The following is a 24,919-nucleotide window of genomic DNA, read 5'->3' as shown; positions in this document are numbered from 1 at the left end:
ACCCTGACCCACATATCTCACCCTGCCCGTACCCCAACTTACCCCTCTCAAACACTCTGCACCCCTTCACATGCTTCTGTCACAGTCTGCAGCCCTCATATCCCACTCACCCTGCAGCCCCTCCCCTCATGTCCCCTCTTTTCTCATTACCAGTCATCATGTGTCCAAAGTATCTTCTCTTGCTTTCTCCCCGGCATCCCGTGTCTCCTCCCACACAGTCACATGGGCGTGACATCATTGCAGGTCCTGGTAGGGAATGGATTCCGTCTGCCGTGCAGGAGCACATCTCCTCTGCAGCAGGTCAGGAACGCCTGGTGGCCTCTCCAGGTCAGGGGCCCCTCTGCCCCCCTGCAGACACTGGGCCCCCCTGACTCACAGGCCGGCCCCCTAACGGTCGCGCAGTCGTCCACTACATAGTGGCACTACACATAGGGGCCCGGCAGCCGGATCTGCAGAGCGGCTGCCGGGCCCCTATAACCCTGCGGGCCCGGTCGCAGTGGCGACCTCTGCGACCGCGATCGTTACGCCCCTGGATATGACTAATTTAATTGTAGGCGGAGATTTCAATGAGGCTCATGATGGAATTTTAGACAGGTCAAGTTTGCAATATCTCGTCAATCAATTGGGACTAATAGACACATGGCGCATGCAGCACCCAATAGATAAAGACTATACATTTTATTCACATGTCCATGACTTACATACACGGATTGACTATTGGCTACTAAGCCCAGCACTGATGCCACATTTACTTTCCTCCAACATCCTAGACATCTGTAGTTCGGATCATGCACCGGTTACTTTTAATTTGTTATTATCTACCACAATACTACGGGAAAGAAGGTGGAGGTTTCCTTCATATTTATATCAATCTGAGGATTTCAAAGCTTCTTTACAAAACTACTGGAGCTTTTATGAGAATGATAATCACGAGCATAGTGGGGACGCTGGTTTGTATTGGGCTGCCTCCAAGGCAGTAGTAAGAGGTCAGATAATATCATATGTCAGCCATAAGAGAAAAAAGCTCCTGGAACAAACTATATCAGCACAAAAACTTCTCACGCAGGCATATAAAGATTTTAAAAATAACAACACGGATACGACAAAACAACATTTCTTGGAGGCCAAGGAGGCGGCGGACACCTTGGCCCATGAGATGGCACTTAGTAACCTGGACTACCAGAAACATAAATACTTTAAATGGGGCAACAAACCTGGGAAATTACTAGCTTCTTTAACCAAACCCTTTAGAACCACCACTAGAATCCACAAAATTAAAAAGAAAGATGGTACCATGGTAACAAAAGATGAGGAAATAGTGGAGGAGTTCAGGGCATTCTTTGGCTCGCTGTATGAGGCGGAACCGAGGGAGGTTGATGGGGAAGCTGATTTTATCCATGGTACCGTAGCGCCCATCTTGACAGAGGAACAAAGAGTAGTACTAAACGCACCTATAAATATTTCAGAAATAGTAAAAACTATTGGCACTCTTAAACTAGCCAAAAGCCCAGGGCCCGACGGATTTAGTAACGAATATTATAAGATCTTGGGAGCCTCTATCGGTCCTCATCTATGTGCAGTGTATAATAAGATAGTCACAGATAGAATAATTCCCGACAGGTTCAATGAGGCAAACATTATAGTATTACCTAAGCCAGGAAAAGACCCACTACAGGTGGAGGGATACAGACCCATCTCATTACTCAACTCTGATTTTAAAATCTTTACTAAAATACTAGCTGGTAGATTACAACAAGTGATTCCAGATCTTATTCTGCCCTTCCAAACGGGATTCGTGCACGGGAAATCCATCACCTATAACATCAGGACAGCTATTGGTGCTATCTCTTATAGCAGGAAGCATAGATGTACCAAGCATATAGTAGTTAGCCTTGATGCGGACAAGGCCTTTGACAGGGTCTCTTGGGCCTATTTACATAATCTTTTGGCATGTCGCCAGGTGGGATCCTGGTTTTGCGAAGCAGTCAAGATGATCTACACAGAACCCAAATCCAGACTATCTATAAATAATACATTCTCTGAGCCATTTGAGGTACAGAGGGGAACGAGGCAGGGGTGTCCCTTGTCACCTTTATTGTTTAATTTGGCTCTGGACCCAATGTTGAGGACCCTACATAATTTAGCAATATTTCAGGGCATGAGAGTCGGTGGGACAACAATTAAACTTTTGGCTTTTGCCGATGATATTTTATTGTTTATTGCCAATCCCTCTCAAGCGATTCCAGAGATAATGAACACATTGAATAATTTTGGAAAGGCCTCAGGCTTCAGGGTAAATTACAAAAAAACTGAGGCATTGGCAATGTGCAAATCGGGTAAAATTGATAACAACTTATTTCCCTTCCAGTGGTGTACCAGGTCCATTAAATATTTGGGGATTCAGCTCCCAGCAAACCCCTTGTTACTATATCAAATTAATTATAAGCCTCTTATAAATTCATTAATACATCTACTCCAATCTTGGAAACATCTGAAAATTTCCTTTTCGGGCCGATGTCACTTAATTAAAATGGTAGCATTCCCCAAAATAATGTTCTTATTTCAGACTCTCCCGTTGCTTCTACGCAAATCAGATATTAAGCTACTAAATTCATCCTTTGGAAAATTCATTTGGGGGCACATGGAGCGTACTAGGATCAGCTTAATTAAGCTTCAATTACCAAAAGGGGCAGGGGGCATAAATCTTCCAGATCTGGGCAGATATAATCTAGCAGCAAATTTTAGATATGTGGTGGACTGGGTGCGAGGAGTATCTCACTTTGCCAATGTACAATTGGAACAACAGCTATGTTCACAAGTCTCGTTAACAGCATTGCTGCATTTAGGGAATGAGGAAATACCGAGTGAGGTTAGGGATCATCGAACACTATGGCATACTATACAAACGTGGAGGAAGGTGAGGAAACTTGGTAAAATTAACACTTCAAGTTCCCCATTTCAACCCTTTATTAGAAATCTGAGATTCCTCCAGGGTCGCCCTCCGAGGATTTATGAAACATTGTCAATGCAGGGTTGTGCTTATGCTGCAGATCTAATGGAGCCTGATTGGTCGTTGCTTTCTTACGAGAAGGCGGCACACCGATTTCCAGCTTTTGTGGGTCAGCCTTTTCTTTTTCTTCAGGCGCGTAGCTTGGCACAAAGATATCTTGTTGACAAGCCAAAGGGAGATCTTGGAGGAAGTGTGGATAACTTTCTTAGGAGGGCAAGAAGCCAGGCGTCCTCGACTAGTCAGGTTTATTCAATGTTGCGTACAGTTTGGACATGGGAGGGGAAAACAACAGGTCCAGCAAAATGGAAGGTAGACATGCCAGAGTTCGAGGTAAAGGATTTTTTACAAGCCACGCTGTTGCAACGTAAATTTCTGTCGTCCAGTAGCTACACAGATATGGCCTTGATGAGTCTACATAGAGCATATATTACTCCAAAAATTCAATCAAAAATGGACACAAATGCCTTATACTCTTGTTCTAAATGTGGCATAAGAGACACTGACCTGTTTCACCACTTATGGGACTGTGTTCAGATACAGGGAGTATGGAGAAGCGTTCACTCAGTCTTACAAAACACATACAATATTCAGTTTGCTCTGACACCACAGTGGGCGATTTTTAACATGTTGGAGGAGGCTCAACAAAGTCTTCCGAGAGGTACCAGGGCAATGTTAACTATTTGGGCTCGGCCACTAGGAAAAGTATCCTACATCTCTGGGTAAATTCTGAAGCACCCTCTCTAGCGTTTATCCAAACAAAACTAATGTTCATATTCAAAATGGACTGGCTGGATGCACTGTCGAATAAGGAGAAGTTGACTAAGCGTTTCTTTGAAACATGGTCTTTATTTATACCTAACTTGGCTACAGTGCTTAAGGATAGACTTAAATCTCAGTTTGGACAGACCTCTTGGTACCTTCTTGAACTGCTCAATGGACACATACCAATTACATAAGTTACCATTTTAAGTTGCTTCTGGTCACACGCAGAGCGGGGGGAGGGGTGGGCGGGACTGTTTTGATTATAATGTCATCAATGAAATGCTCTTTGTATAAGAGCAGATTGTAAAAGAAATTCGGTTAAAATTCAATAAGAAGATGTTTAAAAAAAAAAGGATGGTGGGTTGTGGGCATGTTTGGACATTAGAGGGATTAATATAATCATGATGGCCACACGCTTAGATGTCACAATCTGGTTTACAGAGTTTAAAATTGATCCCATAAGGTAGGGGCTGTCCTTGATTGGGTTCAACTGACTAACTTTAAAGCTTTGCGGAGATTTTTAGGTTTTATAAATTATTACCAGAAGTTCATTTAGAATTTTTTAGTCATAGCTAAACCATTAACTGACATGACCAAGAAGGGGACTGACTTTTATTTATAGTCAGCTGATGCAGAGAATACCTTTTCTGATCTCAAGACAGCCTTTTCTAAAGCTTTTGTTCTTAGGGTGGCTTTACATGCTGCGATATCCGGCCCGATATCGCTAGCATGAGACCCGCCCCCATCGTTTGTGCGCGACGGGCATATCGCTGCCCATCGCGCACAAAATCGCGCACCCCCGTCACACATACTTACCTGTCCTTCGACGTCGCTGTGACCGGCGAACCACCTCCTTCCTAATGGGGTGGTGCGTTCGGCGTCACAGTGACGTCACTAAGCAGCCGCCCAGTGTAAGCGGAGGGGCGGAGATGAGTGGGACGTAACATCCCGCCCATCTCCTTCCTTCCGCATTGTGGCCGGAGGCAGGTAAGGAGATGATCCTCGTTCCTGCGGCGTCACACGTAGCGATGTGTGCTGCCGCAGGGACGAGGATCAACTTCGTCCCAGCGTCAGCAGCGATAACTGGCAGCAGACCCCCATGTCAACGAGGAGTGATTTTGGACGTTTTTGCAACGATCCAAAATCGCTCCTAGGAGTCACACGCTACGACATCGCTACAGCAGCCGGATGTGCGTCACAAAATCCGTGACCCCAACGAGATCGCTGTAGCGAAATCGTAGTATGTAAAGCCAGCTTTAGTCAACCCGATATTGAGCCGCCTTTTGTGGTTATTCGTATTGAATTGATGATGCCCTACAACTTTGTAATTCACTTTTTTTCTCTATCTCGTTCCGTTTTCAAGATAAAAATGCTAACTCCGTTGTTTTCCACCAGGTGGCGCAATAGGTGGTTTCATTACGTAGCACATGGCTACTTTACTATACCTAGACACCACTTCTATGCCTATAGCTGCCGCCGTTCTCATGTTAAGGGCGGTGGACAGGATATGGGTGGACACACTGTATAAGGTTTAGCACACACAAGGGCGACTATATCAACGTTTCGACCAACATGGTCTTGATCACGAGTCACTACAAAAAATGTGAAAAATACATGAATTTCCAAATATTTACAATATATATAGAGAAATCAATTAATGTACGACATGTAATGGAATCATCAAGATGTAGAATATATACAAGGTGGGTAAATAGTATATTTCATTCCAGACATAAAATACCTTGCTGTAGTATTATCAATTGTAATTCAGATATGATGTCCATGATGTTGCGCTTATTACTGAATACTAGATGGACATAACAGAGTCAGTAGTGAAACCACATACAGACACATGTAAGGTTATTTAGTATAGGATTGTACGGGAGAACAATTGATACCATGCAATTGGTCAGCCATGGCATATGAAACCCTGGAAGAAATTTTTGTGGGGAAAAAAGGGGGAAGGGGTGTGATAGTATGTGGCATACATATTGTCGCATATGAATACTGATATGTATAAACATATGTATGAGTCACTAGTGGTCAGTGGCGTAGCTACTGCTTTTGCCGCCCCCCTCCATTGGCCGTTGATAATCCAGAAATTTTCAAAAATTTGGAAAACAATCAAAATATTTATTTTTCATGGAACTACAATCAAAGATCGAATTTTAGACTGCTGCTATTAGTCGTAGACTTTCACCTTTTTACACACATTTAGGCCTATTATACACACACACACACAGCTCTGCTGCATACATACAGACACACACAGCTCTGCTGCATACATACAGACACACACAGCTCTGCTGCATACATACAGACACACAAAAGTCTGCTGCATACATACAGACACACAGCTCTGCTGCATACAGACAGACACTCAACTCTGCTGCATACAGACAGACACTCAACTCTGCAGCATACATACAGACACACACAACTCTGCTGCATACAGACAGACACACACAACTCTGCTGCATACAGACACACACAACTGCATACATACAGACAGACACACAACTCTGCAGCATACATACAGACACACACAACTCTGCAGCTGCTGCATACATACGGACACACACAACTCTGTAGCTGCTGCATACATGAATACATACAGACACACACAACTCTGCTGCATACATACAGACACACACAGCTCTGCTGCATACATACAGACACACACACACAGCTCTACTGCATTTATACAGACACATACAGCTCTACTGCATACATACAGACAACTCTGCAGCATATATACAGACACACAACTCTGCTGCATACAGACACACAACTGCATACAGACAGACACACAACTCTGCAGCATACATACAGACACACACAGCTCTACTGCATTTATACAGACACACAGCTCTACTGCATACAGACACAAAACTCTGCAGCATACATACAGACACACACAACTCTGCAGCTGATGCATACATACACACAACTCTGTAGCTGCTGCATACATGCATACATACACACAACTCTGTAGCTGCTGCATATATGCATACATACAGACACACACAACTATGTAGCTGCTGCATACATGCATACATAGACACACACAACTCTGTAGCTGCTGCATACATGCATACAGACACAACTCTGCTACATACAGACAGACACACACAGCTCTACTGCATACATACATACACACACAACTCTGCTGCACATAGACACACACACGGCTTTTGGGGGCCCGCACACGCGGCTGCACCAAGCACAGGGCAGATGTAGCAGAGCTGAGCCTGCACCAAGCACAGGGCAGATGTAGAGGAGCTGAGCCTGCACCAAGCACAGGGCAGATGTAGAGGAGCTGAGCCTACACCAAGCACAGGGCAGATGTAGCAGAGATGAGCCTGCACCAAGCACAGGGCAGATGTAGCAGAGCTGAGCCTGCACCAAGCACAGGGCAGATGTAGCAGAGCTGAGCCTGCACCAAGCACAGGGCAGATGTAGCAGAGCTGAGCCTGCACCAAGCACAGGGCAGATGTAGCAGAGCTGAGCCTGCACCAGACACAGGGCAGATGTAGCAGAGCTGAGCCTGCACCAGACACAGGGCAGATGTAGCAAAGCTGAGCCTGCACCGAGCACAGGGCAGATGTAGCAGAGCTGAGCCTTCACCGAGCACAGGGCAGATATAGCAGAGCTGAGCCTGCACCAGACACAGGGCAGATGTAGCAGAGCTGAGGCTGCACCAAGCACAGGGCAGATGTAGCAGAGCTGAGCCTGCACCAAGCACAGGGCAGATGTAGCAGAGCTGAGCCTACACCAAGCACAGGGCAGATGTAGCAGAGCTGAGCTTGCACCGACACACGCAGCTCCTGAGGTGGGGAAAGCCCATGCAGCTCACTGGGCCCCATAAACCGGGTGGCTGGGAGGGAGTATACAGGTCGAGGGGGGGAGGGGGGTAGCACTTACCGCTCGGACACGGATGAGAGGGGGCCCACACAGCGCCGGAGGCCAGCGCTGTGCTGGGGGTTGCTGGCTGGCACTCCTTCATCTCTGTGGGACAGAGCAGGATGCCGGGCGGTAGCTCCGTCCACAGATGAAGCTCAATCCAGCAGGACACTGTGGTCTGCATGCCTTAAAGAGACAGCAGCCACAGTTTCCTGCTGAGGACTCGGGTCCCCGGAACTCGGCCCGGGGGCAGCAGAACTGAAGGCGAGTGGCCAAAATGCCGCCCTCCTGACATGTGCCGCAAGGGGCGGACCGCCCCCTCCGCCCCCCCTTAGCTACGCCACTGCTAGTGGTGTGAATGAATTATAAGTAAGCTGTATGATCGGAATCCGCTGTATTATCGAGGTACCTGTGGATGGTACCACAGCACACGCTGTAATGGATACATATAATGAGCTAGATAATACAATCGCTGTGCTGGAAGGGAAACTTGTTATCACCTTGGTGGTCTTCTTAAAGTGAACCTGTCAGGTCCAATATGCACCCGCAACAACGAGCAGTTCTGGGTGCATATTGCTAATCCCTGCCTAACCATCCCTGTTTTTACTACCATAGATAAAGAAATCTTTAGAAAAAGTGTTTCTAAAGAATTTTTACCCTATGCTAATGAGCGCAAGGACTAGTCCCCTTGGCGTTAGTTCCCCTGGCTAGTCGGCACCATTAGCATGGTAGTACGCCCCTGTAGGCGTGCTAACATGCTGATGGATGTGCAGCATCAGAGGATGATCTCACGCACCTCTCCACTACCATCGCAGCCGACGCTGGATTTCGATTCAGTGCGCATGACCCCGGAGATTGGGTCATACGCACTACTTCAGTTTGAAGCCGGGAAGTGTACACCCAGCTTCATAGTGCGCATAACCCAAACTCCGGGGTCATGCGCACTGAGCAGACTACGTCTGGGCGTCCTCCTGCAGAAAGCGTATAGGACGCGCCCACCGGGGCCTGGGGGCACTCGTTACCAGGCCGACTACGTGGTCTGGGGATGCTGCGGTGGCGGGGCCTGGCTCCATGACCCCGGCGGTGGACGTTTAATAAAGATGATGGGGGTTATGTACAAGGGGATAATGAGGTAGTAGTTTGTTGTGACGCCACTGGTACTTGGCCAGTGATAGCCAACGCTGACGAATGGGACCTCTGGGGCAGATGATGGCGCAGCTTGGTTGGTATAGCTCTCCATAGGTAGAGCTGGGCCCCAGGGCCTACAGGAGTAGTAGTCTATGATGGCGGGGGTGCAGGGTCCGAGGCGCAGGCGAATAACGGAGCGACACAGGGATGCAGTCTCAAGGTTTTTACTCACTGTAGCAGGTTCCAAAGTAACACAACTAGTCACTGACTGCCTCCGGAGCACTAGGTTTCACTGTGATGGGCTCCAGCCGGTCCTAGGTAGTTCGGAGGTCAATACCGGTGCACCCTTCTGTGTGTTCCTTTCCCTGGTCGTCTTCCTGCGCTGACTTCTTTGCCACCTGTCCCGCACCTACGCACACAGTTCCCTGAGCTGGTTAACGCGGACCCTGTAGGGGTGGCTCTATCCCGTGGCCCTCTGTGGTCACCTTTCAGCGGATTCGTGTGCGGATGAGACCTTGGTGCTTGCAGTCACCTTGGCCTCCGGTTTTATTAGAAGAGCACGTTGGTTCTTCTCCTATAGTCTAGAGACCGGAGCCCCGTTTACGGCCACGTCCATCCATTCTGATATGTCGTATGTGGAACGAGTCCACGGGAGTCTGGCGCACAGCAGCAACAAATTGAACAATGTGGGGAACCTGCCACAAACAAACCACCAACGTAGGGTCTGGGCAGGTGACAGAGCGTTCCTGACCACACCTCATTACTTCTGCCACACCAGATGGGTTTTAACTCCTGTGGTCAATGTAAATCTACTGGGGAGCACGCTAACAAGGTGCTAACTATTTACAGGTAAAGTTCTGGTCACGCAAAGTCCAGTGACCCAGTTGTCTATCACAATAAACAAAAGAAAAGAAAAACATTATCTGCTTATCTTATCTATCTGTACATCAGTTCAGTCTTTCATGCCTTTTTACTTTCTGTTGATCTGTGTCCCCTGATCGCAGGACGCAATATTCATCTTGCTGACTGGGACAGGTTCCCGGTCTGATTGAAATGTAGATCAAGAAGGCCTGCGGAGACACCATCACATGTTTCTCAACGCTAGCAGGAAACTAGCCAGGTCTTTCACCGGGAAGGAACAACCACGGGAAGGGCAGTCTCCAGTCAAGGAGACCACCTATGCCAAACATGGTATCCATCCACAGACAGCTGTTTCGGGGTATTTGCCCCTCATCAGTGTGGAGTAGGAATCTGGCTAGTGGGAGCATTGCCTAGTAAAAGACTATGTGAGCAAGGATGGTTGACCTTAGGGAGATCAACATCCACCACTGCGGAGACACCATCACGTGTTTCTCAACGCAGTGATTCTAGAGCAATGCCCCTGGGAAATATTCAAATCAAGAAGGCCTGCGGAGACACCATCACATGTTTCTCAACGCTGGCAGGAAACTAGCCAGGTCTTTCACCGGGAAGGAACAACCACGGGAAGGGCAGTCTCCAGTCAAGGAGACCACCTATGCCAAACATGGTATCCATCCACAGACAGCTGTTTCGGGGTATTTGCCCCTCATCAGTGTGGAGTAGGAATCTGGCTAGTGGGAGCATTGCCTAGTAAAAGACTATGTGAGCAAGGATGGTTGACCTTAGGGAGATCAACATCCACCACTGCGGAGACACCATCACGTGTTTCTCAACGCAGTGATTCTAGAGCAATGCCCCTGGGAAATATTCAAATCAAGAAGGCCTGCGGAGACACCATCACATGTTTCTCAACGCTGGCAGGAAACTAGCCAGGTCTTTCACCGGGAAGGAACAACCACGGGAAGGGCAGTCTCCAGTCAAGGAGACCACCTATGCCAAACATGGTATCCATCCACAGACAGCTGTTTCGGGGTATTTGCCCCTCATCAGTGTGGAGTAGGAATCTGGCTAGTGGGAGCATTGCCTAGTAAAAGACTATGTGAGCAAGGATGGTTGACCTTAGGGAGATCAACATCCACCACTGCGGAGACACTATCACGTGTTTCTCAACGCAGTGATTCTAGAGCAATGCCCCTGGGAAATATTCAAATCAAGAAGGCCTGCGGAGACACCATCACATGTTTCTCAACGCTGGCAGGAAACTAGCCAGGTCTTTCACCGGGAAGGAACAACCACGGGAAGGGCAGTCTCCAGTCAAGGAGACCACCTATGCCAAACATGGTATCCATCCACAGACAGCTGTTTCGGGGAATTTGCCCCTCATCAGTGTGGAGTAGACCTGGCTAGTTTCCTGCCAGCGTTGAGAAACATGTGATGGTGTCTCCGCAGGCCTTCTTGATTTGAATATTTCCCAGGGGCATTGCTCTAGAATCACTGCGTTGAGAAACACGTGATGGTGTCTCCGCAGTGGTGGATGTTGATCTCCCTAAGGTCAACCATCCTTGCTCACATAGTCTTTTACTAGGCAATGCTCCCACTAGCCAGATTCCTACTCCACACTGATGAGGGGCAAATACCCCGAAACAGCTGTCTGTGGATGGATACCATGTTTGGCATAGGTGGTCTCCTTGACTGGAGACTGCCCTTCCCGTGGTTGTTCCTTCCCGGTGAAAGACCTGGCTAGTTTCCTGCCAGCGTTGAGAAACATGTGATGGTGTCTCCGCAGGCCTTCTTGATTTGAATATTTCCCAGGGGCATTGCTCTAGAATCACTGCGTTGAGAAACACGTGATGGTGTCTCCGCAGTGGTGGATGTTGATCTCCCTAAGGTCAACCATCCTTGCTCACATGATTGAAATGTAGGGCTGCACTCCGATGCGGTGTCCTCCAAACACTGGATTTTTACGTCCAGGACATACCAGCCCCATTCACCCTTGTGCCTGGAGTACTCTATGGAGTCGCCCGGGTAAAGGTCACGACCAGGATGACCCTTCTGCAGGTGGGCTTCCACGTCCCGCCGGGAGACGAAGACGTCCTTCGCGAGACCGGGTTCGCTAATGAAGCCCCATCCCCGTTCCAGGTCCAACTTGGCCACTGTCCCGTGCCTCAGCAGTCCCTGCTCAGAAATCCGGGCTCTATGGAGCTGCTGCTTTGCTGCCATGTTGCGGGCCTCCATCGCCTCCCATCTAGCCTGGCGCTGCTACCGCTCCTCAAGCAGTTGTGTCAGTTGCCGCTGACAGGACACTTCTACAGTGCTGGTGGTCAGGGTGGGCTGCAGAGGGGGCACCAGTCCTTTCCTGCTACCCGCCATGACATCCCAGGCCAAGCGTTGCTGCACCTGACCAAGTACAATGCCCGGGGGAATTGCAAGTAGCCCCACCAGGGTGTCCTCAGCTACCGGGGCAATAGGGGTTTTCGTTTCCGTTACCTCTCCAGTGCTAGTCACCTGCTCCGCCAAGATTGATGTCGTCCATTCAATCATGGCACGTCCCTCCTCCACCACCTCCATTAGAGACTCCTTCCATTTCTGAACGGCACCCGCTTGAAGCTCCAATAGCTGCCGTCCCAGCCGCTTCACCTCCTCCTCCAAGAAGTCTGGGTCCAGGGCTGGTTGCGGCACCGGTGCGTTCTCTGACGGCCAGGGGAGCCTGTTGCTGCCACCCCGCACTCTGGGTTGCCCCGGTTGCTGCTCGCCATGGCGCGCTCCAAGTCCTTCTGCGCAGTTATCCCATATTCTGTTATTTACTGGGAAGGTGGAACTTTGGGGCACTTTGGTAAGTTTCGTTTCTCTTCTGTAGCTATAGGGGGCAGGCACGTTTTTTCGCACCATACCACTACCCAGCCCTAAAGATGATAAGATAGTAGTTTGTCGTGACGGCATCTGTGGTACTCGGCCAGTTATAGCCGACGCTGCGGGACGGGACCTCTGGGGCAGATGATGGCACAGCTTGGTTGGTATAGCGCTCTACAGGTAGAGCTGGGCCCCAGGGCTGATGGGAGTAGTAGTCTATGATGGCGGGGGTGCAGGACCGGAGGTGCAGGTGAATAACGGAGCGACACAGGGATGCAGTCTCAAGGTTTTTACTAGTCAGTGATCGCCTTCGAAGCGCTGGGTTTCACTGTGATGGGCTCCTGCCAATCCCAGGTAGTTCGGAGGTCAATACCAGTGCACCCTTCTGTGAGTCCCTTTCCATGGTAGTCTTCCTGCACTGACTTCTCTCCCGCCTATACCGCGCCTACGCAAATTCCCTGTGCCCTTAGCGGTGTCCGCGGACCCTGTTGGGGTGGCTTGAAGCTCTATCCCGTGGCCCTCTGTGGTCACGTTCCAGCGGATTTGTGTGCAGATCAGGCCTCGGTGCTTGCAGTCACCTTGGCCTCCGGTTTTACTAGATGAGCACGTTGGTTCTACTCCTCTAGTCAAGGGACCCGATCCCCGTTTGCGGCCACATCCCTCCACTCTGATATGTCGTATGTGGAACGAGTCCACGGGAGTCTGGCACACGTCCCATGGCTCTAGGACCCTTCCTCTTTGCGCCTGGGTCGAGCTGCACCAGCTCTAGACCACAGGTCTTCACTCCTCCACTGCTCCTTCTCGACTCTCTTTCTACAGTGTGCTCCCACTAACTAGACTCCACCCTATGCTAGGTCGGATTAGGGGGAGGGAGGTGGTGGTTATACACAGCATTAGTGACACCAAGCCCTGACCCGGTGGAGAGCTGCTAAATGAGTGTGTCTGTGTTTTGTGTGAACCGGTGGATGACCTCTTCCTTACCCAGGGATGGGATACCACACCTCTGGCTGAGGTGCAGTACCGCTGTGGCGACTGAAGCCTCAGGGGCGCCACATATACGCCTGAAAATGGTGCAAGATAGAGCACACACTGACTCCGTCTGCTCCATTATAGTCAATGGCCTCGTCGGCGCATGCGTCTGAAACACATTTTGCGGGGGTGTTCAGACGCAAGCTCTGATGGGACCACTGAGCGTAGGTAATGTGAAAGCGGCTCATGAGCAGGGCTGACTTTTTTGCTATAATTATTGTATTTCCTATAACTGTTACTTGCTTGTGTATGAACCTCTGAATTGTAAAGCGCTGCGGAATATGTTGGTGCTATAGAAATAAAGATTATTATTATTATTATACACACACACACACACACACACACACACGGCTCTGTTCCATCCACATTATAAACCCCTCCTGACCCCTCACATAACCTTCACCTCATCCAGCAACATCACAACCAGCACCATGAGAGTTCTGAGGAGCTGACCATGTGACCCCTGACTCCTCCCCTCCATGTGACATCATCACAGGTCCTGTAAGCACAGAGCAGCCATATATCTAGTGTGGTGCGGCTCTGCAGGAGGAGGTATGTGGAGATTCCCCATTACTGGGCGCAGTAACCCCCTCAGTGCTGTGCTCACACTCCAGGAGACAGAACGTGTTCCCGTCTGTGCGGCTCTATCAGGAGATCTGTCTGTATGGGATTAGATTGGGTCACTTCCCTCCTGACGCCGCTCGCTGCTCTGTTACTGTACAGTCTCCAAGTACCCCATCATCCCCAAGGTCCTACTGTATTGGGCAGCACTCATTGTGGCCGGCAGCAAAGCTCACTGTGCCCGGCAGCAGCGCTCCCACTGTGCCCGGCAGCAGCGCCCACTGTGCCCAGCGGCAGTGATCCCATCCTCCCCCAGTTCTCTAACTGCCTCCAGCCTCCCCTAGGTCTGTCTGTGTCCCCAGCCTCCCCCAGGTCTGTCTGTGCCCCCCAGCCTCCCCCAGGTCTGTCTGTGCCCCCCAGCCTCCCCCAGGTCTGTATGTGCCCCCCAGCCTCCCCCACGTCTGTCTGTGCCCCCCAGCCTCCCCCACGTCTGTCTGTGCCCCCCAGCCTCCCCCACGTCTGTCTGTGCCCCCCAGCCTCCCCCACATCTGTCTGTGCCCCCCAGCCTCCCCCACGTCTGTCTGTGCCCCCCAGCCTCCCCCACGTCTGTCTGTGCCCCCCAGCCTCCCCCACGTCTGTCTGTGCCCCCCAGCCTCCCCCACGTCTGTCTGTGCGCCCCAGCCTTCCCACGTCTGTCTGTGTCCCCCAGCCTCCCCCACGTCTTTGGGATCTTTATGATTTTCTATTGGTTCATCTTCTCCCCGTTCAGGTCCCTACAATATCAAATCCTCTCAGATCTTCTATATAAGAGAATTCTCCTGATTGACCCGTCAAGGATGGCTAAGACCAGGGACAAGATGGCGGAGCGGATATTACATCTCGCCCTAGAGATCGTCTTCAAGCTTACTGGAGAGGTGAGAGATTCTGATGACGTCACATTACATCATTCTTATCTATGGGAATAACAGATGGACAGAACTGGAGAGGTGAGGACTCTGGAAATGTCTGTAGTGAGACTTATTAATGTGTCTTTCCATATCCAGGATTACACAGTGGTGAAGAAGCCCTCTAGTGAGAGCTGTCAGGACCCTGTGTCTGAGGGATGCGGAAGACCCCTGATCCCAATCACGGGGCCTCCACCTCTCCCCTTGATACATGAGAACATCAATGACCAGAAGATCCTAGAACTCACCTACAAGATGATTGAGCTGCTGACTGGAGAGGTGACACTGCTGGGAATGCTGGGACATAGTAACGCTATGAAGGGATCGTGAGATGACGGTATCATTGTATGTGTCAGGTTCCTATAAGGTGTCAGGATGTCGCCGTCTATTTCTCCATGGAGGAGTGGGAGTATTTAGATGGACACAAAGATCAGTACAAGGACGTCATGTTGGAGGATCCCCAGCCTCTCACATCACCAGGTAATACACAGCACTAAATACACCGGCCTATAATTATCTGTATGTAAAGAATGAATTCAGTCCCTGTATGTGTTTCCTCCAGCTCTATCCAGTGAGAGGACAACACCAGAGAGATGTCCCCGTCCTCTTCTTCCACAGGACTGTAAACAAGAAGATCCCGATGTTCCTCAGGATGATCAGGTAGATGGAGAGAAGGTGTCATGAAATCTCCCTGTGATGTGTAGACGGCTGTGAAGGACTTGTGTTCAGTCTTGTATTATCCCGCAGTATTATACACTGAATGGGCAATTTGTTAGAGACATTAATCCCTCTCCCAATTCCAAATTTTCTGTATGGTAATTTGACCCATGACCTGCAAATATGGCATAGTCATCAGTGCTAGTTGCTGGGCCCCTATTGGAATAAGTTGCCAACTTCATGAGCAGCGGTTACACTTTCGCCTTTACAAGCATTTATGGTGCCGGTGAATCTATTATTCATTACGCAGTGTTTCTGCAGCGATTTGAAGTGCACATGTGCTGTTCAAATCGCTGCAGAAATTTCTGCAGGGACAGAACGCAACGTGGGCACATAGCCTAACCCTGGTCTTATACCCACACCCTATCTCGGGGGAGGGCTGAGACAGGAGTGTGATAAAACCAACAGAGATAGAGTTTTGGTTTCCTTTGTTTGTCTATCTCACAGCACGCTCACACAAAGGTATAAGACAATAAGAGGTAAGTAGGAAAATAGGAGCAGGGAGGAAACAACAAGACGATGAGAGACTTCCACAACAACCCTAGGCACCACACAGTATAATCACCAGCAGGACTGGGACATAACAGCACACAGACCAACACAGCAAAGCTTTAGTTGACGTGGGAAGACAGATTCCACCATCTTAAAAAGGCAGGTAGAAACTCTGATAGGTTTCCAACAACATGTGATCCCGGAGGTAACCAGTAGGCTAGCAGAGTTTAACTCTTGCTAACCTGACCATTAATGAGCCCACAGCTGGTCGGCGTCCAAGTCTGCCTATGAAACTCGGAAACACAAGAAAAATCATAGTGCGGAGTGTCAGAATCTGTAGTGTGAACAGCGTCTGAAGCCGCCATGATACTCGGCGAGTTTTGAGTAAAACTCCTTGTGACATTTGTAGTCATCATGTTAATTTTAATATCTTTTCTTCTAATCCATTTCACCCAACATCTATTTGTCACTTGTACAATATTTGTTTCAGGGTGAAGATCTGACCAATATTAATATTATAGAGACATTTGTGGTGGGTGATGAGCAGTGTAAAGAGGAGATTCCTACATATGGCTACCCAGGTGAGTAGTGACCACTAAATACAGGGAAGTGACAGATTTTAATCCTGTACTGGTGTAGAATTCAGATGTTGAGTTTTTTTAGGATACAGTGCCTACAAGTAGTCTTCAACCCCCTGCAGATTTAGCAGGTTTGATAAGATGCAAATAAGTTAGAGCCTGCAAACTTCAAACAAGAGCAGGATTTATTAACAGATGCATAAATCTTACAAACCAACAAGTTATGTTGCTCAGTTAAATTTTAATACATTTTCAACATAAAAGTGTTGGTCAATTATTATTCAACCCCTAGGTTTAATATTTTGTGGAATAACCCTCGTTTGCAATTACAGCTAATAATCGTCTTTTATAAGACATGATCAGGCCGGCACAGATCTCTGGAGTTATCTTGGCCCACTCCTCCATGCAGATCTTCTCCAAGTTATCTAGGTTCTTTGGGTGTCTCATGTGGACTTTAATTTTGAGCTCCTTCCACAAGTTTTCAATTGGGTTAAGGTCAGGAGACTGACTAGGCCACTGCAACACCTTGATTTTTTCCCTCTTGAACCAGGCCTTGGTTTTCTTGACTGTGTGCTTTGGGTCGTTGTCTTGTTGGAAGATGAAATGACGACCCATCTTAAGATCCTTGATGGAGGAGCGGAGGTTCTTGGCCAAAATCTCCAGGTAGGCCGTACTATCCATCTTCCCATGGATGCGGACCAGATGGCCAGGCCCCTTGGCTGAGAGACAGCCCCACAGCATGATGCTGCCACCACCATGCTTGATTGTAGGGATGGTATTCTTGGGGTCGTATGCAGTGCCATCCAGTCTCCAAACGTCACGTGTGTGGTTGGCACCAAAGATCTCGATCTTGGTCTCATCTGACCAGAGAACCTTGAACCAGTCTGTCTCAGAGTCCTCCAAGTGATCATGAGCAAACTGTAGACGAGCCTTGACATGATGCTTTGAAAGTAAAGGTACCTTACGGGCTCGTCTGGAACGGAGACCATTGCGGTGGAGTACGTTACTTATGGTATTGACTGAAACCAATGTCCCCACTGCCATGAGATCTTCCCGGAGCTCCTTCCTTGTTGTCCTTGGGTTAGCCTTGACTCTTTGGACAAGCCTGACCTCGGCACGGGTGGAAACTTTCAAAGGCTGTCCAGGCCGTGGAAGGCTAACAGTAGTTCCATAAGCCTTCCACCTCCGGATGATGCTCCCAACAGTGGAGACAGGTAGGCCCAACTCCTTGGAAAGGGTTTTGTACCCCTTGCCAGCCTTGTGACCCTCCACGATCTTGTCTCTGATGGCCTTGGAATGCTCCTTTGTCTTTCCCATGTTGACCAAGTATGAGTGCTGTTCACAAGTTTGGGGAGGGTCTTAATTAGTCAGAAAAGGCTGGAAAAAGAGATAATTAATCCAAACATGTGAAGCTCATTGTTCTTTGTGCCTGAAATACTTCTTAATACTTTAGGGGAACCAAACAGAATTCTTGTGGTTTGAGGGGTTGAATAATAAATGACCCTCTGAATAAACTTTTCACAATTTAAAAAAAAAATAAAAAAAAGAAATAACATTCTTTTTTGCTGCAGTGCATTTCACACTTCCAGGCTGATCTACAGTCCAAATGTCACAATGCCAAGTTAATTCCGAATGTGTAAACCTGCTAAATCTGCAGGAGGTTGAATACTACTTGTAGGCACTGTATATTCACACACTATCTTTTTATGTGGATTTTACTTTTAAAGATGTAATAGCTTTTTATCACTGTTTTTTTCTGCAGAAGAGAGATTTTTGTATTCAAAGTCCTATCTATCGCTGTGCTTATTGGATATCTCTAATTATAGTTCTGAAGCTTTGTAGTGTCGGTGACCTCTGATATGGAAGGCAGAAACAGTACCAGCCAGCCACAGGCTTCACTGTTATGTACAGGAGAATTTTCTCAGCCTAAAAACCTCAATAGTATTCTTGATAACAAGATTGATATGCAGATATTTCGTTTTGCCAGTATAAGTGCTGAAAAATGATTAACAGATTTTTTTTATAGAATTACTACTAAATATAATGGATAAAAACAATTACAGTAAACATATTTCGTATTTTTGTAATTTTAACAACTTGAATAATAGTGAGCACATTATTGATGGTGATCGGTAGATGGCGTGAATAATAATAGTGCAATGGTATTTTAACTAATTTGTTTTTATAGTGATAAAAAACATGATGCAGAACTTTGCTTTCCATTTTAAAAATGGATATATAATGGAACAAGTAAAATATATCTTTGTACCGTGTTAGCCAGTAGAGATAAAAAAAATGTTTAAAAGAACTGAAGTCCTCAGACTTCAGTTGTTTTAAACAATTTATATAATGGGACACATTATATAATGGACATATAATGCACATATAATGGATACAATAATGGATACACCCCATGATAATAAAAAAAGGGCTACTCTGCTTCCATTTACATTATTTTGGTAATAGATCAGTTTTGGACATTAAAGGGAATATGTCATCAAGTTTTTGCTATGTAGACTCAAAGCAGCATAATATCGGTGCAGAGACCCTGATTACAGTGATGTATCTTTTACTGGGCTATATTTTAAGGTTTCAATGCAATCATTATTTTATCAGCAGCAGATTATCACTACAGGACAACTGATCTCATGCCGCCCGTCAGATACCATTTTATTTACAGCACAGAAATCCACAGTGTGACTATATGAACAACTGATCACAGGTAGTGGGGGTTAGGAAGACAGGCAGATCTTATAACTGTGTAGTAGTGTATGGACGTGATTATGCTAAGCAACTGTAGAAAGTGGAGAAGTGAGGGCTTAGTGTGACTCTAGTTGCTACACGGACCAATCGAGAGGCAGGATAGAACGTTCTCTGGTCAGGTAACTGGAAAGCAAAATGAAGGGGAGAGATAGAGATGTAGTCAGGTCACAGTCCAGAATTAGAATACCTGGCAGGTAGCAGATCTAAGCCAAGGGACAAGGCAAAAGGACGGTCAAATGAAGTCTGGTAGTAAAAGATCAATCCATAGAGCACAAATAACAACTGAGGCCAACAAGCACCACTGAACAGAAGGCTAAGACTGACAGTGTTCTGGCATAAACTGCTCATCTAAATAGCTAGGCAAGTATCAGGAACAGGGAACACCTGCTGAAACCCAGCCCTGATCAAACTATCGGCCGTTACAGAACAAGCCAGAAACCCATGGGTCTATATCACTTCACTGAGCGTAGAATCGTGACACTGAGCTTATGTTATGCTATTTGATGTGTCAATTGCTGGGGAAATTACCTTAGAGGAAAATGGTTAAACATAGAAGGTTTAAAAACCACTCATTGCAAAAAATAATTTAAAAGCAAAAACCCTAGATAAGTCCAAGTTTATTACTTACAGGAAATGGCTTCTGATTTTTCGTAGACAGTGGTGTCAGTAGCCTTTAGACTAGCGATCTATGAATGAATTAGCTACTAATAAGAATGGCCAGCAGAAGACCATTATGGATAAAAAAAAAATGTATAAAGGACTTGTTTTCCTTTCTTATTTCCTCTGCTTATAAACATTAAAAAAGAACAAACCAACACAAAGCCCTATACCTGTTCCAGAACCATAGCGTATTTGTACACGGCCATACTTCTCCTTCCATGTATCCTATTCTGTGGGAAATTGCACTGATTTACTCTTTGACTCCCCACTGAACAAGTTACTGGAAAATGATTGTTGACAGTCGCAGTGAAACATGAACATGTGGAGAAGACAAATTCAACACTCATAAAGAATTGAAAGTGCATAACTTGGTGGCCTAAAATCATAATCTGTTAGGCACTGCTTTCTGTTCAACTGTGTTAGCCAGTTGATAATTGAATTTAATTACAAGTTATATGGAAATGTTCTACAAAATATAGTAACATAAATATTAAAATAATAAAAATCTATTTTATCCACGGCAGATGATGACTATACCAGGAGCTCAGATGGACATCAGATACTTTCAGATTTTACGGGAGATAATGGTATCACACCAGATTCATGTGAAGAGCGTGGCGTTACACCAGAACCTCCAGTCCTCAGAAGGAAGCGATCAACTAAACCTATTCAACAGGTCCTTTCTTCTGCTTCTTCAAAGATTGATACTAAAAATAAAAGTCATCGAAAGGCTGTTGAACATCAACTAGCTCATGCACAGGAGAAACCATTTTCATGTTCCGAATGTGGGAAATGTTTTGCTCGGAAAACAAATCTTGTTAGACATCAGAAAACTCACACAGGGGAGAAGTCATTTTCTTGTTCAGAATGTGATAAATGTTTTCTAGATAAATCACATCTTATTATACATCAGAGAAGTCACACATCTGCAAAGCCATTTTCATGTTCAGAATGTGGGAAAGGTTTTGATTGTAAATCATATCTTGTTTCACATCAGAGAATTCACACAGGGGAGAGACCTTTTTCGTGTCCAATGTGTGACAAATGTTTTATTGACAAATCAGATCTTGTTAGACATCTGCAAACTCACACAGGGGAAAAACCGTTTTCATGTTCAGAATGTGGGAAATGTTTTAATCGGAAAACAAATCTTGTTATACATCTGAGAATTCACACAGGAGAGAAGCCATTTGCATGTTCAGAATGTGGGAAAAGTTATAGAGAGAAAGCCAAACTTATTACACATCAGAGAACTCACACTGGGGAGAAGCCATTCTCCTGTTCAGAATGTGGAAAATACTTTATTTGGAAAATAAGTCTTGTTAAACACCAGAAAATTCACAAGAGGTAGCCATTTTTTTTAATTATTTTATTGGCAGTATACTACAAAAAATACAAGTTATAGCCAAGAAACATTAAATGTCTAGAAGAGCAAAAGAAAACAATTTAGATCACTAATTGTTCTAAAATGTATACAATTAACAATGACCATTTGTTATTGAAAAGCAATTATCAAAATAATACACTGATATGAGAATGTATATAAAATATTTATCACTTATATACTGTATAGCTGCAGCTTAAATAGGTTTTCCGGTGTTGCTCTTTTTTTTGTCTTTTTTTTTTTTACTCAGCCCATGCAGACATGCTGTTATACTTGATGAAGATAATACCTAGCATGTCTCGAATAAGATGGCCTATTAAATGTATAAAATGGTAACAACCCCCCTCCCCCTGCCAAGAAAAACAAAATTGTCGAAATCAAGATTTGTACGCTTAATCACGGAACAACGTGCCTCCCAACTTTTAAAGATGCGGAGAGGAAAATGTATTGCATAAGACATGCAAAACTAATGCCCGTATTCATACCCATTAGTGTCTTCAACCCAGAGCAATATCCCTTTCATGATGTTCATACAGTATGATGCCCCACAATGTTAAACACAATATAACTGCTCCAAAGATATGACTCATGCAGTGATGTCCTCACAGTGAATTTCCCATACTTTTTGCCCCTACAGTAATCTACACATGAACAGTGTGATGCCTACCATGGTGCAGTATTATTGCCCTATATTACAGTATCTCAGGGTTGCCAACTTGACTGTTCATTTTTTTTCTGGACAGCTTATAAAAAAAACATGGACAGACAGTAGTTTTTACGGTCACCTTTGTAGACCATAAAACAGTGCCTTGAAAATTATTCACCCCCTTAGCTTTTTACCTATTTTGTTGCATTACAACCTGTGTTTAAATATTTTTGTAATCCGATTTGTGTGTGATGTAGCAAAAGTATGTAGTCTAAGTAGAAAAACTGAAGTGAGAAACATATAGGCAAAAATAAAATATGTAATAAAATAAATAAAAATGACCATGTGCATATGTATTCACTCCTTTTGCTATGAAACCCTTAAATGTCTGGTGCAGACAATTACCTCCATAAGTCACATGCTTAATGAAAGGAAGTCCACCTGTGTGAAATCTATGTGTTTCGTGGTCTCCATATATACACACCTTTTCTGAAAGGCCACAGAGGCTGCAACACCATTAAACTAGAGGCACCACTAATCAAACAGCACCATGAAGACCAAGGAGATCTACACACAAGTCAGAAACAAAGTTGTTGAAAAGTACAATTCAGGGTTGGGTTCTAAAAATTATCCCAATCTCTGATGATCCCCCAGAGCCCATCAAATCCATAAATATCAAATGGAAAGAACATAGTATTACAACAAACCTGCCAAGATAGGAACACCCACCAAAACTCTCAGCTCTGGCATGGAGGGCATTAATCTTAGAAGCAGCACAGAGAGCAACGGTAACCCTGAAGGAGCTGCAGAGTACCCAAGCAGAAAGTGGAGTATCTGTCCATACAAGCACAATAAGCTGCCCTAGTGTCCAAAATGGCCTTTATGGAAGAGTGGCCAGAAAAAACCTTTACTTACAGCCAAAAACTGGAAAGCTCGTTTTGATTTTGCCGAAAGGCATGTGGGAGACTCTCCTAATGTAGAGAGGAAGGGGCTGTGGTCAGATGAGACCAAAATTGAACTTTTTGGCCACCAAGGTAAACACTGTCTGGAGCCAAACCAACACAGCTCATCACCCCAAGAACACCATTCTCACAGTAAAATGTGGTGTCAGCATCATTGTGTGGGGACGTTTTTAAGCAGGAGGGACAGGGAAAATGGTCCAAGTCGAGGGGAATATGTATGGTACGAAATACAGGGATATTATTGAGCAAAACCTGTTTCAGTCTACCAGTGATATGAGACTAAAGGGTACTTTACACACAACGATATCGCTAACGATATATCGTTGGGGTTACGGTGTTCGTGACGCACATCCGGCGCCGTTAGTGATATCGTTGTGTGTGACTTAAAGGAGCGACGATCAACGATCGCAAAAACGTGAAAAATCGTTGATCGTTGACATGTCGCTCCTCTTCATAATATCGTTGGTGGTGCATGCCGCTGGTTGTTCGTCGTTCCTGCGGCATCACACATCGCTATGTGTGACACCGCAGGAACGACGAACATCTCCTTACCTGCGTCCACCGGCATGGAAGTAGGAAGGAGGTGGGCGGGATGTTCCGGCCGCTCATCTCCTCCCCTCCTCTGCTATTGGGCGGCCGCTTAGTGACGCCGCTGTGACGCCGAACGAACCGCCCCCTTAAAGGAGGGATTGTTCGGTGTCTCCAGCGACGTCGCTAAGCCATAGCGATATTGTTCGCTACGGCAGCGATCACCCCCATGACGAAACAGCGGCGTGGGCGGGTGCTATCGCGCATGACATCGCTAGCTATCGCTAGCAATGTCGCAGTGTGTAAAGCACGCTTAAGATGGAGGTTCACCTTCCAACAAGACAGTAACCCAAAGCATACTGCTAAAGCAACACTCGAGTGTTGTAAGGGGAAACATGTAAATACAGTATATTGGAGTGGCCAAGTCAAAGCCCAGACCGTAAGCCAATTAAGAATCTGTGGTCAGACTTGAAGATTGCTATTTATCAGTGGAAACCATCTAACTTGAAGGAGCTGGAGCATTTTGCTGTCACAGCCGTTCTCTGCATCTAGAGACTTATGATAGGATCTGGGCCAGAGTCTCTCTTTGTCACCTAAGACTCCTCCTATTAAACGTAATTCCCTTTCCTTTGGTGCTGAAAGGGTTAATATCAGTTTTACTTTCCAGCAGCTTCTGACTCCTGGCCTCAGGTGCTTCCTGTTGGTGACCACTCCCTTCTCCTATACTGTATATGGTCACATCTCCCAGTAGAGGGAGCCAGTTATTCTGATTCATTCTGACACTAGGCCTTGGAGGTGGAAGGAGCTGCTGGAGCCCATGTTGTGTGAAGTGGTGAAGCTGCAGTCCTAGTGTCTGACTGCAGCTGTGAAGTTGGGCTTTATCCTTTGTTGTTTCCCCTTTTTGCTGTACCTTCCATTCTTTGATGTATTAGTACAGCAGTGGGACTAGCGATCCTCACCTGCCAGCTTACTAGCCAAAGTTATTACAGGGTCTCTCAGGGCTTCAGGTATGTAACCAGACACACCCATGGGTGGAGGTATCTGAATATCCAGATCCGCTCAGAATTCTGACAAGTTGTGTACCTAGCCCATAATACATTTAACCAGACTTGTGGAACTACAAGTCCCATAGTAAACATTT

General features: G+C 46.4%; 1 protein-coding gene across 2 annotated transcripts in view; it reads left to right on the top strand.

The window, feature by feature from the left end:
- Window positions 1-22,589, top strand: part of LOC142312056 (oocyte zinc finger protein XlCOF8.4-like) — a 30,407-nt gene extending 7,818 nt beyond the window's left edge. Inside the window, exons 1-7 of one of the 2 annotated variants that reach the window (XM_075350934.1) lie at window positions 14,055-14,095; window positions 14,874-15,018; window positions 15,148-15,327; window positions 15,405-15,528; window positions 15,611-15,708; window positions 16,748-16,838; window positions 20,783-22,589. In XM_075350934.1, coding sequence (XP_075207049.1) covers window positions 14,941-15,018; window positions 15,148-15,327; window positions 15,405-15,528; window positions 15,611-15,708; window positions 16,748-16,838; window positions 20,783-21,609 — 1,398 coding nt within the window. In that variant the 5' untranslated portion in view covers window positions 14,055-14,095; window positions 14,874-14,940 and the 3' untranslated portion in view covers window positions 21,610-22,589. Of the gene's footprint in view, window positions 1-14,054; window positions 14,096-14,873; window positions 15,019-15,147; window positions 15,328-15,404; window positions 15,529-15,610; window positions 15,709-16,747; window positions 16,839-20,782 lie in introns of those variants that run through there. The other variant, XM_075350935.1, reaches the window with a different exon arrangement.
- The last annotated feature ends 2,330 nt before the right edge of the window (window positions 22,590-24,919 follow it).

Source organism: Anomaloglossus baeobatrachus, chromosome 5, assembly GCF_048569485.1.
Source record: "Anomaloglossus baeobatrachus isolate aAnoBae1 chromosome 5, aAnoBae1.hap1, whole genome shotgun sequence".
NCBI lineage: Eukaryota > Metazoa > Chordata > Amphibia > Anura > Aromobatidae > Anomaloglossus > Anomaloglossus baeobatrachus.
This window is presented reverse-complemented; position numbering and strand designations above follow the sequence as displayed.